This window comes from Phaenicophaeus curvirostris, chromosome 13 (genome assembly GCF_032191515.1).
Source record: "Phaenicophaeus curvirostris isolate KB17595 chromosome 13, BPBGC_Pcur_1.0, whole genome shotgun sequence".
Classification (NCBI taxonomy): domain Eukaryota; kingdom Metazoa; phylum Chordata; class Aves; order Cuculiformes; family Cuculidae; genus Phaenicophaeus; species Phaenicophaeus curvirostris.
Genome location: NC_091404.1, coordinates 2,239,147 through 2,251,997, shown reverse-complemented (window position 1 = coordinate 2,251,997; position 12,851 = coordinate 2,239,147). Strand labels below are relative to the sequence as shown.

The 12,851-nt window shown below is 50.2% G+C and overlaps 1 protein-coding gene across 2 annotated transcripts in view; it reads right to left on the bottom strand.

The window, feature by feature from the left end:
• Positions 1-2,240: 2,240 nt before the first annotated feature.
• The window catches only part of LOC138726258 (BTB/POZ domain-containing protein KCTD12-like), a 49,906-nt gene continuing 39,295 nt past the window's right edge, over positions 2,241-12,851 (bottom strand). The window contains exon 5 of one of the 2 annotated variants that reach the window (XM_069867859.1): positions 2,241-3,197. In XM_069867859.1, coding sequence (XP_069723960.1) covers positions 2,674-3,197 — 524 coding nt within the window. In that variant the 3' untranslated portion in view covers positions 2,241-2,673. The remainder of the gene's footprint in view (positions 3,198-12,851) is intronic. The other variant, XM_069867860.1, reaches the window with a different exon arrangement.

Below are 12,851 nucleotides of genomic sequence, written 5' to 3'. Positions count from 1 at the left end.
TCTCTGACATGAAGAGAGACAAGACAAGTCCAGGGATGCAGGATGGGGTGGGGGTCATATCATGGGTCTCCCAGAGGTGACAGGGAACAGACTGGTGAGTGCGGTCACAGCTTGGGTCAGCCAAGGTCTGTACTCTGCTACTCACCTTCCTTGGTCCTCGCAAGACCCTGAAAACCACTATTTGTTGTTGCTGGGACCAAAGCTGACATTAACTATCACAGCCTCGACCAGGTCTTCTCCATTATCCAGCTGTGCATCCCCCAATTGGCTCATCCAGCACCCTTATCATATTCATGGAAATCACCAGGAATCTTTGGGACCACTTGCATCGTGATGTATTGTCCTTCCAGCAGGTATCAAGGAGGTTGAAGTCTCCCATAAGAGCAGAGTTTGCATTCAGAGGCTTCCTTGAGTTTATCACAGAATGATGGAATGGTTTGTGTCAGAAGGGACCTCAAAGCCCATCCAGTCCCACCCTTGCCATGGACAGGGACACCTCCCACTGGATCAGGGGCTCCAAGCCCCATCCAAGTTGGCCTTGAACCCCTCCAGGGATGGGGCAGCCACCACTGCTCTGGGAAACCTGGGCCACGGCCTCCCCACCCTCACAGCAAAACATTTCTCCCTAAGATCTCATCTCAATCTTCCCTCTTGCAGCTCAAAACTGTTCCCCCTCATCCTGTCTCTGCCTTCCCTGATCCAGATCCCCTCCCCAGCTTTCCTGGAGCCCCTTTTAGTACTAGAAGCTGCTCTAAGGTCTCCCCACAGCCTTCTCTTCTCCAGGCTGAACAACCCCAACTCTCTCAGTCTGTCCTCCTACAGGAGGTTCTCCAGCCCTTGGATCATCTCCGTGGCCTCCTCTGGACTCTCTCCAACAGCTCCATGTCCTTGCTGTGCTGAGGACCCCGGAACTGGACACAGGGCTCCAGGTTTGGTCTCCCCAGAGCAGAGCAGAGGGGCAGAATCCCCTCCCTCCCTGCTGGTCCCACTGCTTGGGATCCAGCGCAGGACATGGTTGGTTTCTGGGCTGTGAGCGCATGTTGCCAGCTCATGTTGAGCATCTTATCCCCCAGCACCCCAAGTCCTTCTCTTCAGGGCCACTCTCAGTCTTATTTAAAGGTTTTGCCCCATTCCTCATCTTTACAGGGTGGTCTGTAACATGCCCCCCCCACTCCAAGTCACTCTCCCACACACTGTCTGTATCCTGACCCACAGGTCCTCACCCAGAAGGTCACCCATCATGTGGAGGAGCACCACACACCTGCTCCCTTTCTCCTTTCAGGTGGGGCTCCTTGGTTATGGGGCCGATGATGGTCAGCTCAGCCATGGATTCCTGGGGCAGCATCCTCCCTCTCACCAGCTCATTTCTGGCTGGAGTCCCAAACACTGTGTTGGTCAGCATTCAAATGAAATGCAAGGTTAAGCAGTGTTCGAGTGTTTGTGTAACAAAAGGAAAACATCTACAAAGTATCAGGAACTCTCCTGAAAATAATATTTTGCTGAATCCAGTTGCAAACATTCTGGATGGAGGAGGTTTGGCAAGAATGCAGGCAGTCAGATGTACAGCTTCCTTTAATACCAGGAGAACTGAATGTCTAAACCACTTACACAGTTTTGAACAGCTACATCAAAGAGACGAGGAGGTTGGAATGAACTTTTGACACAAACTATGTTTTATTATTTGAAATGCCAGGAAAATCATTCTTATAAATGTGGGAACTTCTGGATGGTAGCTCTGGCCCTGAACATTCACCCTCCTCCTCCTTCCTTTTGCTATGCCCCTACACCTATGCTTATGCCACTTAGGATATCGCCCATTGCTCTCGATGACCATGGGAAGGAGCACTTTGTCATGGGTATTGGCCAATGAATTGGTAGTGAAGGGAGTAGAATTTAATATCTCTTCTGGAAAAGAATTTTATGGAAAAGAAACCTGATACAATGCTTTGGTTGGAAAAGACTCAACAAGAAAAGTTGCCAAGATGTCTCTGGATCCAGAAGATTTTGTTCATGACATAACAGGGCTCACAGAAGAGGAACTGAAGTCCCTAGATGATATCTTCAACAGTGTTTATAAGGCCAAATATCTAATCGCTGGTAATACTTGACGAATTCTAGTTTGGGCTAGAAGGGATCATAAAGCCCATCTAATTCCAACACCCCTGCCAAGGGCAGGGGCACTTTCTGCTGGATCAAGTTTCTCAAAGGCTCATTCGGCCTGGTCTTGAACACCTCCAAAGATGGGACTTTAAACCTCAGCTACATTGTGATGTTAAAGATGAGTTTTGAGGACAATGATATTCTTGACACCAACTATGTTTTATTATTTCAAACGCCAGGAAAATCATTCTGGTAAATGTGGGAACTCCAGCTGTTCGGTAGCTCTAGCCGAGAACATTCACCCTGTATGTCCTTCCTTTTGCTACGCCCTTACACTGATGATCATGCCACTTAGGATATCGCCCATCACTCTCGATGGCCATGGGAAGGAGCACCCCGCCATGGGTATAGGCTTGTTACCCTTTTAATTGCTGGATGAGCTTAACGTGCAACCTGCCCTCCTCATTTTGGAAGCACAGACAGCCTCTGCCACCTGCTACCCAGAGGATATTTGTGGAGACACTCAACATACCAGAGAACATCCTTCTCTGCTGTGGGGGACAAAGTCTCCTCTCACAGCTTGTATTTCTTCAGTAGCTCACTCTGCCACTGCCGCTTCTTATTGGGAAAGACAACAGGGATCTTGATCTTACGGAAGTCCTCGATGCACTTGCCCAGCTCAGATTCCAGTGCTCGCCTCTCCTCGCTCACCACGGCTGCTGCTGCAGGGCTGACCTCCACCCCGTTCTCCTTCACTGCTGTGTGGTCCGTGTTTTGCCTCTGCCCCATCTGCTTCACCTCCTCCAGTTGCTTCAGGGACTTGGAGATGTCCAGAGTCTTGGGGCGGGCTGGGCACTCCTCGGGGGCATCTGGCCATGGCAAGGAGTCAGTGGGGCTGGGATCTCTCACCTCCGACTGGGAGTCTCTGCCTGGGAGTGTGTCATCTGCGTTAGAAGCTGGGCTGGGCTCACCGTGGCTGTTTGTGCTGGAGGTTGCGAAGTCATCACCACCGCCAGAGCTGGCTGGGTCCTGCCTTATCTTGTGGCTTTGGTTTGGCTCCTCCAGGTCGCTGTGGGCTGGGGAAGGAAAGCAGAGAGCTGTGTGAGGAGCAGGAGCTTGCACAGCTCCTGGCAACAGGCTGCATCTTGAGCAAAGATGGGGTGCAACCATGTGGAGACATTTTACAGAGAAGAAGGCCTGGCTGCTGTGGGACTGATTGATACCGAGCAATTCTAACAAGGCCTTGAAACAGAGAACTGAAAGATAAACAAAGGCCAGTTCAGTGAGAAGAAAAGACAGGCTTCTGATAAAAAAAGGCCAGCTGAAAGGAGTACAAGAGCTAGTTGGGTGGGAACAAGTACCAACTGAAAGGAAAACAATGGAAGAGAACTATCAACATAGATAATTTTGGTGTAACTTGGTTTCTTAGCATGTGTGGTAGTTTAGCCGGTAATATGTTAGTAATAGCTTTATGGACAGCTACCTTTAGTCAATAATACACTGTAGATACCCTCGTGGACACCCAGTTATGTATATAAAAGGGTATATAAAGAAACAGCTAACTCAATAAAACGTCTTCGATCCATCAGATTGAAGTCCGTGTGATTAATCCCCTCACAACCACACAGAGGGGGAGGGTAGCTCGGCATGGGGCAGCTAAACCTGGGTCCCTGTGAGGTGCCTGGCTGAGAAGGCAAAGCCAAGACACCACCTTGGTGAGCTTTTCTCCAAGTCTTGGATTGGCTGAGCCCTGGGGCCAGACCCGGGTAGGTTCTGGTGGCCCTGGAAAGCTTACGGGCTTCTTGTGGTCTGAGGTTTGGTCTGCAGTGGTGCTGAGGGATGCTGAGCACGGGAACAGTCTGAACCGCAAACCTGACATGCAAGTAGGCCTGACAGAGAAGAAGAAATCACACAGCCTCCCACAGACTGCGGGCAGGGTTTGCATGTGCTTTTGTTGTTGTTGTTTCCAACAACAGTGGAAAACAAGAAGTGACTCTGCATAGGAAATAGCATTCTGCTTCAATTACTGGCTGCTGGAGAAATTCAGTCAGGGAGAAAAGTTAATGGAAACTTCAGAGCCTCCCTGCTCTCATCCTCAGGTTTGTGAAGTGCAGCACATTAGGGCCATGGAGATGATGCAAGGGCTGGAGAACCTCCTGTACAAGGACAGACTGAGAGAGTTGTTCAGTCTGGGGTAGAGAAGGCTGCAGGGAGACCTTAGAGCAGCTTCCAGTGCTGAAAGGGGCTCCAGGAAAGCTGGGGAGGGGTTCTGGATCAGGGAGTGCAGGGAGAGGATGAGGGGAATGGTTTTGAGCTGCAAAAGGGGAGATTGAGATGAGATCTTAGGGAGAAATGTTTTGGTGTGAGGGTGGGGAGGCCCTGGCCCAGGCTGCCCAGAGCAGTGGTGGCTGCCCCATCCCTGGAGGTGTTCAAGGCCAGGTTGGATGGGGCTTGGAGCCCCTGATCCAGTGGGAGGTGTCCCTGCCCATGGCAGGGGTGGGACTGGATGGGCTTTGAGGTCTGTACTTGCTGGAGTTTGAGTCCTGATCAAAATTATAGATCTACAATAGGGAAAGCAGCATGGCCTTGGAGAAACTGTCCTGGTGAGACTCCTGAAAAAACTTCCATGTTTCTTTTCTGCCTGGGTTTGTTCTTCTCCTTTCCTTATTCCTTAAGGCAAGCTTCCCCATCAGAGCTGATGGATGTCCTCAGAGGTGACTCTGTAAGCAGATCACTGCATGGGAACTCTGCACAGGGGCACAGACGTGGGGAGCACCCCAGATCAGCTGAGGCTGCTTTCAGGATGGTCCCACCAAAACCCCATGGGAACCACTGCCCTGTTCCACAAAACCAGAGCGCTCTGAAAACAGAGCAGAGCTTTTTCTCTGAAATATCTCAATTCCTGACCTGCTGGGACTTTTTTTAAGCACATCTGCTGGCACAGCCAGAAAGCAGGATATAAAGTATTTCTATTCTAAATTCCTCATCCTACACTTTGCCCCGCGTGGAAGCAGAAAATGTCAAGGTGGATTTTCTTTTTCCTTTAAAACTTTTTGCAAGGACAGAGTTTGGGGTTTTTTTTCCCTGTCTTTCTTCCTCTTCCTTTTTCATTTTGACATTTATTTGAACAGCTCCAGCACTGAAATTACTCGAGGTGGAAAGCCGAAATGTCATCCGTCACTGAGCAGAGACCTTGAAGGCTGGATTTGCTTTGGCAAATCTCGCCAGGAAGTTACAAGGATGTATCTTCGCCCCAAATTCTTTGAGTGATGGAATAAAGTCTCTAAGTTCTTATGCTGCTTTAATCATCTTATCTGTGAGCCTCACGATGGGGTTTGTGAATCGCGGAGCTGAGGCACAGGGAGCATAAGCTGATGCGCCCAAATACATACCAGAAGCCTGTGGCTTATCTGGAGACTGAATTCAAATCTCATCAGTTCTTCTCTAGCATCTTAGCTCCTACACCATCCAGTGGCTGCAGCTAGCTTGGTATAGCAATTTCACATCCCATTATTGCCATCTGAGGCATAAAGAAGTGAAATAACTTGTGAAGGTCACCAGGCTGAGAACAAAACCCCAGTCTCCTGGGTACTGCTCCTACACACTCTCCATACCAGAACACGCTGATTTCTTTTGCATGGGCTGGCAAGGGTGGCTGCCAGGCTACAAACCTGCAGCCTCCACACTGTTAGAATCATAGAATCATTTGGTTGGAAAGGATCTTTGAGATGAAGTCCAACCGTACCAATGCACTACTAAATCATATCCCTAAGCACCTTGTCTCCCATCTTTTAAATCTCCACAGGGATGGGGACTCAATCACCTCCCTTTCAGTAAAGGAATCTATCCCAATAACCAATGTAACCCTCCCCTGGTGCAACTTGAGGCCATTTCCTCTTGTCCTACGAGTTGTTACTTGGGAGAAGAGCCCGGCACCCACCTCGTTCCAACCTCCTTTCTGGGAGCTTTAGAGAGCGATGAGGTCTCCCCTCAGCCTCCTCTTCTCCAGATTAAACAGCCCCAGGCCCCTCACTGCTCCCCGAACCCCTGTTCTGCAGCCCCTTCCCCAGCTCTGTTCCCTTCTCCGGACGTGCTCCAGCTCATCAAGGTCTTTCCTGCACAGAGGGGCCCAAAGCTGAACCTGGGATCTGAGGTGCAGCCTCACCAGCACCAAGTCCAGGGGGATGATCCCTTCCCTGCTCCTGCTGGCCACTCCATGGCTGAGCCAAGCCAGGTGCTGTTGGCCTTGGTCACCTGGACCACTGCTGGCTCACGTTCAGCCACTGTCAAACCAGCACCCCGAGGTCATTTTCCTCTGATCAGCTTTCCAGACGCTCTTCCCCAAGCCCGGAGCTTCTTGGGGTTTTTGTGGCCCAAGTGCTGGACTCAGCACTTGGTCTTGTTGAACTTTATCCCATTGCTTGCAGCCCACAGATCCAGCCTGTCCAGGTCCCTCTGCAGAGGCTGAACCATAGATCCAGCCTGAGCTGATCCCTCTTCAGAGCCTGGGCCATGGATTCAGCCTGTCCAGATCCCTCTGCAGAGCCTCCCTACCCTCAAGCAGATCAACACTTCAGCCCAGCTTAGTGCCATCTGCAAACTTACTAAGAGTGCACTCGATTCCTTCATCCAGATCATTGATGAAGATTTTAAAGAGAACTGGCTCCAACACTGAGCCCTGGGAACGCCACTTGCAACATCTCTGCTCTTGCTGTGTTCCCACTGGATCTGGGACTGCCTGAGACACATGATGGGCTGCTGAGCTTGGGAAGAGCAGCACAACAGTGTAGAGGAACATTGAAAAAGCCCTCGCTAGAGTATAGGTTTGCTAAGGCATTCTTTCTTTGCTTTTAAACTGCTGATAATGTGTTCTTCAGTCCTTTCCTCTGTCTCTCCAGTGCAGTTGCTTTTGTCAGCGCACAGCTTGGTCCAGATGTTTTGCAGGTACCAGCGGTGTAATTCTGCTAATTGAGATATGATGAGGTACCATAGGCCACCTCTGGGTCGTCAGGGGACTTAGCATAAAGGAGCTTGTCAGATTTAATGACTTATCTTTGGAAAGTCATTAATCGCCCATAACAATTTACTTAGCTTTGTTCTATCTCATTCACCAAGGGCATGTTAGCTCAGCCTGTTCTCGTTCGTTCTCACTCTAACAGCTGTAGCAATGATATTGCACTCATTGAGAAATGCAGCCCTCAGCAGGTTTTTATTTTCTCCCCATACGGTGCTGGAACACACGATTCCTCCTGGCCAAGCATCACAGCACAAGTTCACCTGCCCAGGCACATGTGTTTCCAAATAGCAAAGGACTGGAAGGAAGCCCAAAGTCCTGTGGATTTGCAGAAGTTTTCTGAGGAAAGTCAGTTCCACGCTGGAATGTGCAGGATCCAGCATCAGGAGGATGCCAAGGGGTGGATGTTCACCTTGGCCACTCTTCTACACTGACACCAGTAGATATCCCATGACTGGTACAAAATGCTTAGGTTGAGGGATCCGTGCTTAACCCTGTTCTGGTTTGAGCTGAAGTAGAACCAGCTGTCTCACTTAAGCCCAGTCTCATCTGAGTAAGTTCACTTTCTGAAAGTTACCTGCACATTTTTCAGACCGTGTTTCTCTCTAGAAAAGCCCAGTTGGCTTTCCCTGCGATAGCAGTGGGGGAACGTCGGCCCCCAGGGATGCCAAACTGGCTCAGCCCATCGGGCACAGCACGGGTGGCATCAGCTGTGCCTAAGGACCTCTCAGACAAAACGCACACCCTGGAGAGCAGACGGAGAGCTCGATGGAATCTGGAGAGAGGGAGGAAAACTTTTGCTGGAGTTTTGTCATAGTTTCCCATTTCTCAGACCTGGGAGCACTGGGTGGGGAACAGTTCTGGGTTGAGCTGAAGCAGAAGCAGTTTCTCGCTTCAGCTCAGCCTCATCTGAGTAACTTCACTCTCTGAAAGGGAACTGTGCGTATTTCAGATGCTGTTTCTGTCTAGAAGGGGTAACTTGGGGCACGGGGGTGCAGAGAGGCCTTTGCTTACACTTATTCTGACAGAAACCAAGGCCACCCTGGGGCTGGGGGAGCCGTGAGGGAAAGGGGTGGAGAAGGGCAGCACCTGCAGAGAGGTGACCCCAACCTGACCACAGAGGCCTCCACCCCATGTAAATTATACTGGAGATAAAACTGAGGGATTGTGAGGGTCTTGCTCTCTTCTTTGATGGCCAGCATCCAATATGGACCTCATCTCTCTGTTTGCCCTGATCCTGGATCCGTGTGTTTCTGAATCCAGTTCCTGAGCCCAGATCCCTCCCAGCTGGACCCTTCCCCATGTCTGCTCTGCAGCATCACAGGTCATGCAGTCATCGAGGGATGGGGGTGAAATTTCATATATTTGTATATATTTTATTATTTCTTCCTCATCTCCTCCTCCTCCTCCTCCTCCTCTTCCTCATTTCATGGAAGTTGTTCTAGTTCTGATTTGCAACACACAAGTCTTCTCTCATTTTCCTATCCTCTTTCCCTAGGGGTGGAAAAGAAGGAACTGGGAGTTCAGCTGCCTGTTTTTAGCTGTCAAATGGGGCCAGGCCAGGGCTAAACCGTGGCTCACGCCTATGAGACTGGAGTCCTTCTGACCCCAGTTAAAAGGCTGGGGTGTCCTCTTAGGAGGAGCAGCTATTTTCGTTCTGCGTTCAAGTGATTTAAAGAATGTGGGGATTGCTTTGGCCAGATGTGACCTGGGCTAAACCTGACTGCACTGGACTCTGAGGCAGGCTAAGTCTTCCAGAGTATTTCCTTCCCACAGATCTTCTCTGCAGCTGTGGACAAAGAACTTCATTTTTCCTTGGGCTAAGCTTTCCTTACATTTATGTGTCTTGTTGCTGAGACCCTCTGCGGGGCAAGGCTGTGTCTGGCAATATGGTAACATCTCTCTTAGGAGGATCCTCACAGCTCTCTGAGTGCATCTCCCAGCTCCTGAGCTGGGAAAAGAGGTCTGTTACATGGACCGATTGTCTCATGGCTTTTTATTTTTCTTAGATTTCGCTTCCTATGTGACCCTTTTGTCTGCTTTAGAGCATCATTTAAAGTGAGGAGGTGATGCTTCCGAAACAGCCCCACAGTGCTGATTGAAGTCCTGCTGTGTGCAATTAGCAGTGAGCTGCTGCTTTGCCGGGGGAAGCACACACTGTCCCTGCCCCTCACTGCTTCTCTGGATAGTATTTTATTTTTTCCAGAGTTCTTGATGGGGAAATGAATTTGCCAGGAGCCCAGGGCTCAGGCTCACACTGTTCTGGGTTTGTTTCTCTCTGCCTGTGCTTCCAGCTGAAGGGGATTGGTGCAAGGTCCTGAAATGCCCATGTACAGAGCGGTTTTGTCTTGGGGTGGATTCCCAGACAAATGGGGGATCTCTACCTCAGACTGCATTGACCTCACACATGGCTTTTCCTCTCCCACCATTTGCTGCAGAGACCCGGATTTCCCCAAACTAGAAAAAGAAATTGTACTCTTCTTTTTTTGGATCAAGCAGAAGTGTTCTCTGAGCAGCCGAGCAGAATCACAGAATGGTTTGGGTTGGAAGGGACCTCAAAGCCCACCCAGTCCCACCCCTGCCATGGGCAGGGACACCTCCCACTGCATCAGGGGCTCCAAGCCCCATCCAACCTGGCCTTGAACATCTCCAGGGATGGGGCAGCCACCACTTCCCTGGGCATCAGAGGGAAAGCCCCACCATGGGTAGGAACAGAGCTTTGTGCATCTCAGACTGTTGTTATTCCATGGTTTCATTTCAACTGCTCTTTTCCTTCCACTTTTTAAATACAAAAAGAGCAACAATACATTGTTTGGGGTGAGGCAGGAATGTCTCACTTCCTTTATAAGCTTGTTAAACTCCTTAAAGTTTATGAAACTTAGGGTGTTATGGCACAAAGATGGAGAAAAGTTTCCAAACAAGAGCTGGAAGACTTTGTCCAGTTTGTTTACATGGACTTTAACAGTTAACTTCAGCCAAAGTTTTGCTTGCCTTAAAAGTGCAAAAAACCAGATTTACTCTTCATCCAAAACATTTCTCATGAACACTTACTTGAAAGCCTGAGAGTGATGGGGAGCTCAGATTGTGTCCGGAAAGCTGGTGGTGATAGAAATAGTTGTGGGTTTTATATGTGTGAGCAACTCCCCCTGGAAGTGCCTGCCTGTGTCTACCTTGAGTGAACTGATTGCTGGTGGTGACCAGGGTGTTCACAAGGGTGCACAGGGTGTATCCACAACTTATCCGTTCCCCATGCAAAGCAGCCAGTTCTGTGCAAGCTCTTAGAGACCATCAGACTCAGGCTTTGCTTCTGCCTGTATTTATACAATCATAGAATTGTTAAGATTGGAAAAGACTTCAAAGCTCATCCAGTCCAGCCATCAGCCCAACCCCAGTGTGCCTGTTAAACCACATCCCAAAGTGCAATGGCTACACAGTTTTTGAACCCTTCCAGGGATAAAGACTCCCCCACAGCCCTGGGCAGCCTCTGCCAGTGCTTCATCACTCTATCAGTGAAGAAATGTTTCCCTAATATCCAGTCTAAACCTCCCCTGGTGCAACTTGAGGCCATTCCCTCTCATCCTGTCCCTTGCTACTTGGGAGAAGAGCCCAGCACCTACCTCACTCAGACCTCCTTTATGGGAGCTGCAGAGAGCAATGAGGTCTCCCTTCAGCCTCTTCTTCTCCAGACTAAACAGCCCCAGGTCCCTCAGCTGCTGCTCTTAAGACTTGTTCTCCAGATCCTTCCCCATCTTCATTGCCATAATTGTTTACTGAAAAGTCAAGCTGAGCCTGAAAACTGGTGTCTGCTCTTCTGGTTGGCTCTAATCCCCCTTATTTTATCAAATAAAGACAGGGCTCCACATAAATAAACGTCTTTGACCCTATCTGCCTGCACCAGCAGCCTTCATGGTCCCAAGAGCCTCAGTTACATCAGTTGTGCCAGAGAAGGTTGATGTTAAATCTGCAGCACTGGTGACTGTTGGGAATGGATTAACTGCTATGGCAACCCCAGCAGGACCCAGGGGTACCAGGACCAGGACAAAAAAACAGCCTTTGGGTTTAAACTTCCCTGCTAACTCCTAAGGACCTATCTATGGACTGTGGAGCACTATATATATATATTTATCAGCACAGGCACTGGTTTTGCTTTGCATGTTCTAAAAAAGCCTGTTTAATGGCATTAATCCAGCTGGCTGGTAGCACTAGGGGCTTCTCATGCAGTCGTGCCACTGCTCTTTGCTAGGATTCAGGCCCCTGCAGCTCTGGTAATGCCTGTTAGCACCGAGCTGGCTCTCCAGGGAGGCCTGGGTCTCTCAGCAGAAGGTATCATGCTCAGCAGAAAGCACAAGCTGGGCTGTTTATCTCTGATTTGCAGATGCAGAGAGTGGCTTGAGCCCAAAACTCATTGCACGAGTGGCAGGAAACCTCACTTGACTCTCTCTTGCTGCTATTTTTAGAAACAATTCCAGCTGTAGCAACATCTCAGCAAGAAGCAGAGAACAAATCTAAACAGCAAGGTGGATCTCTTGAAAGACACAACCTTGTAGCCTAATAACCCAGATGTTTCTCTGTCATTCAAGTTGTCCTTTGCTGTCAGGAGGAAATGAGGTGGGTTCAGGAATCAGGGATTCAAGTTCGTTCCTGAGGGCTGACTGAGGGGAAGGTCCAGCTCTCAAACATGGAGAGAATCTGGTCAGTGCTATCTGCTGGTGTTGGTACTGTGGATGCTTGGTACCCTGCAGCATCCTTTGTGGCTATTAAATCCACTCCCCAATCCTCCCAGGTCTTCTGCGGGGAGGCCCTGGCCCAGGTTGCCCAGAGCAGTGGTGGCTGCCCCATCCCTGGAGGGGTTCAAGGCCAGGTTGGATGGGGCTTGGAGCCCCTGATCCAGTGGGAGGTGTCCCTGCCCATGGCAGGGGTGGAACAGGGTGGGCAAAGTCCCTTCTGACCCAAACAGCCATACTAAGCTGGGTGGAAGCGTGGATCTGCAGGAGGGTTGGGAGGCTCCAAAGGGATCTGAACAGGCTGGACCGCTGGGCTGAGACCAATGGCATGAGGTTTAACAAGGCCAAATGCCGGGTCCTGCACTTGGGGCACAACAACCCTGGGCAGCTACAGACTAGGAGAAGTCTGTCTAGAAAGCTGCTTGGAGGAGAAGGACCTGGGGGTGTTGGTTGACAGCGACTGACCATGAGCCAGCAGGGGCCCAGGTGGCCAAGAAGGCCAATGGCATCTTGGCTTGGATCAGAAACGGCGTGGCCAGCAGGTCCAAGGAGGCTCTTCTCCCTCTGTACTCGGCACTGGTGAGACCGCTCCTCGAATCCTGTGTTCAGTTCTGGGCCCCTCACCACAAGAAGGATGTTGAGGCTCTGGAGTGAGTCCAGAGAAGAGCAACGAAGCTGGTGAGGGGGCTGGAGAACAAAAGGAGCGGCTGAGAGAGCTGGGGGTGTTTATCCTGGAGAAGAGGAGTATGAGGGGAGACCTCATTGCTCTCTGCAACTACCTGAAAGGAGGTTGTAGAGAGGAGGGAGCTGGGCTCTTCTCCCAAGTGACAGGGGACAGGACAAGAGGGAATGGCCTCAAGCTCCACCAGGGGAGGTTTAGGCTGAACATCAGGAAAACATTTTTCATGGCAAGGGTCATTGGGCACTGTCAGAGGCTGCCCAGGGAGGGGGTTGAGTCACCTTCCCTGGAGGGGTTTAAGGGATGGGTGGATGAGGCACTGAGGGACATGGTT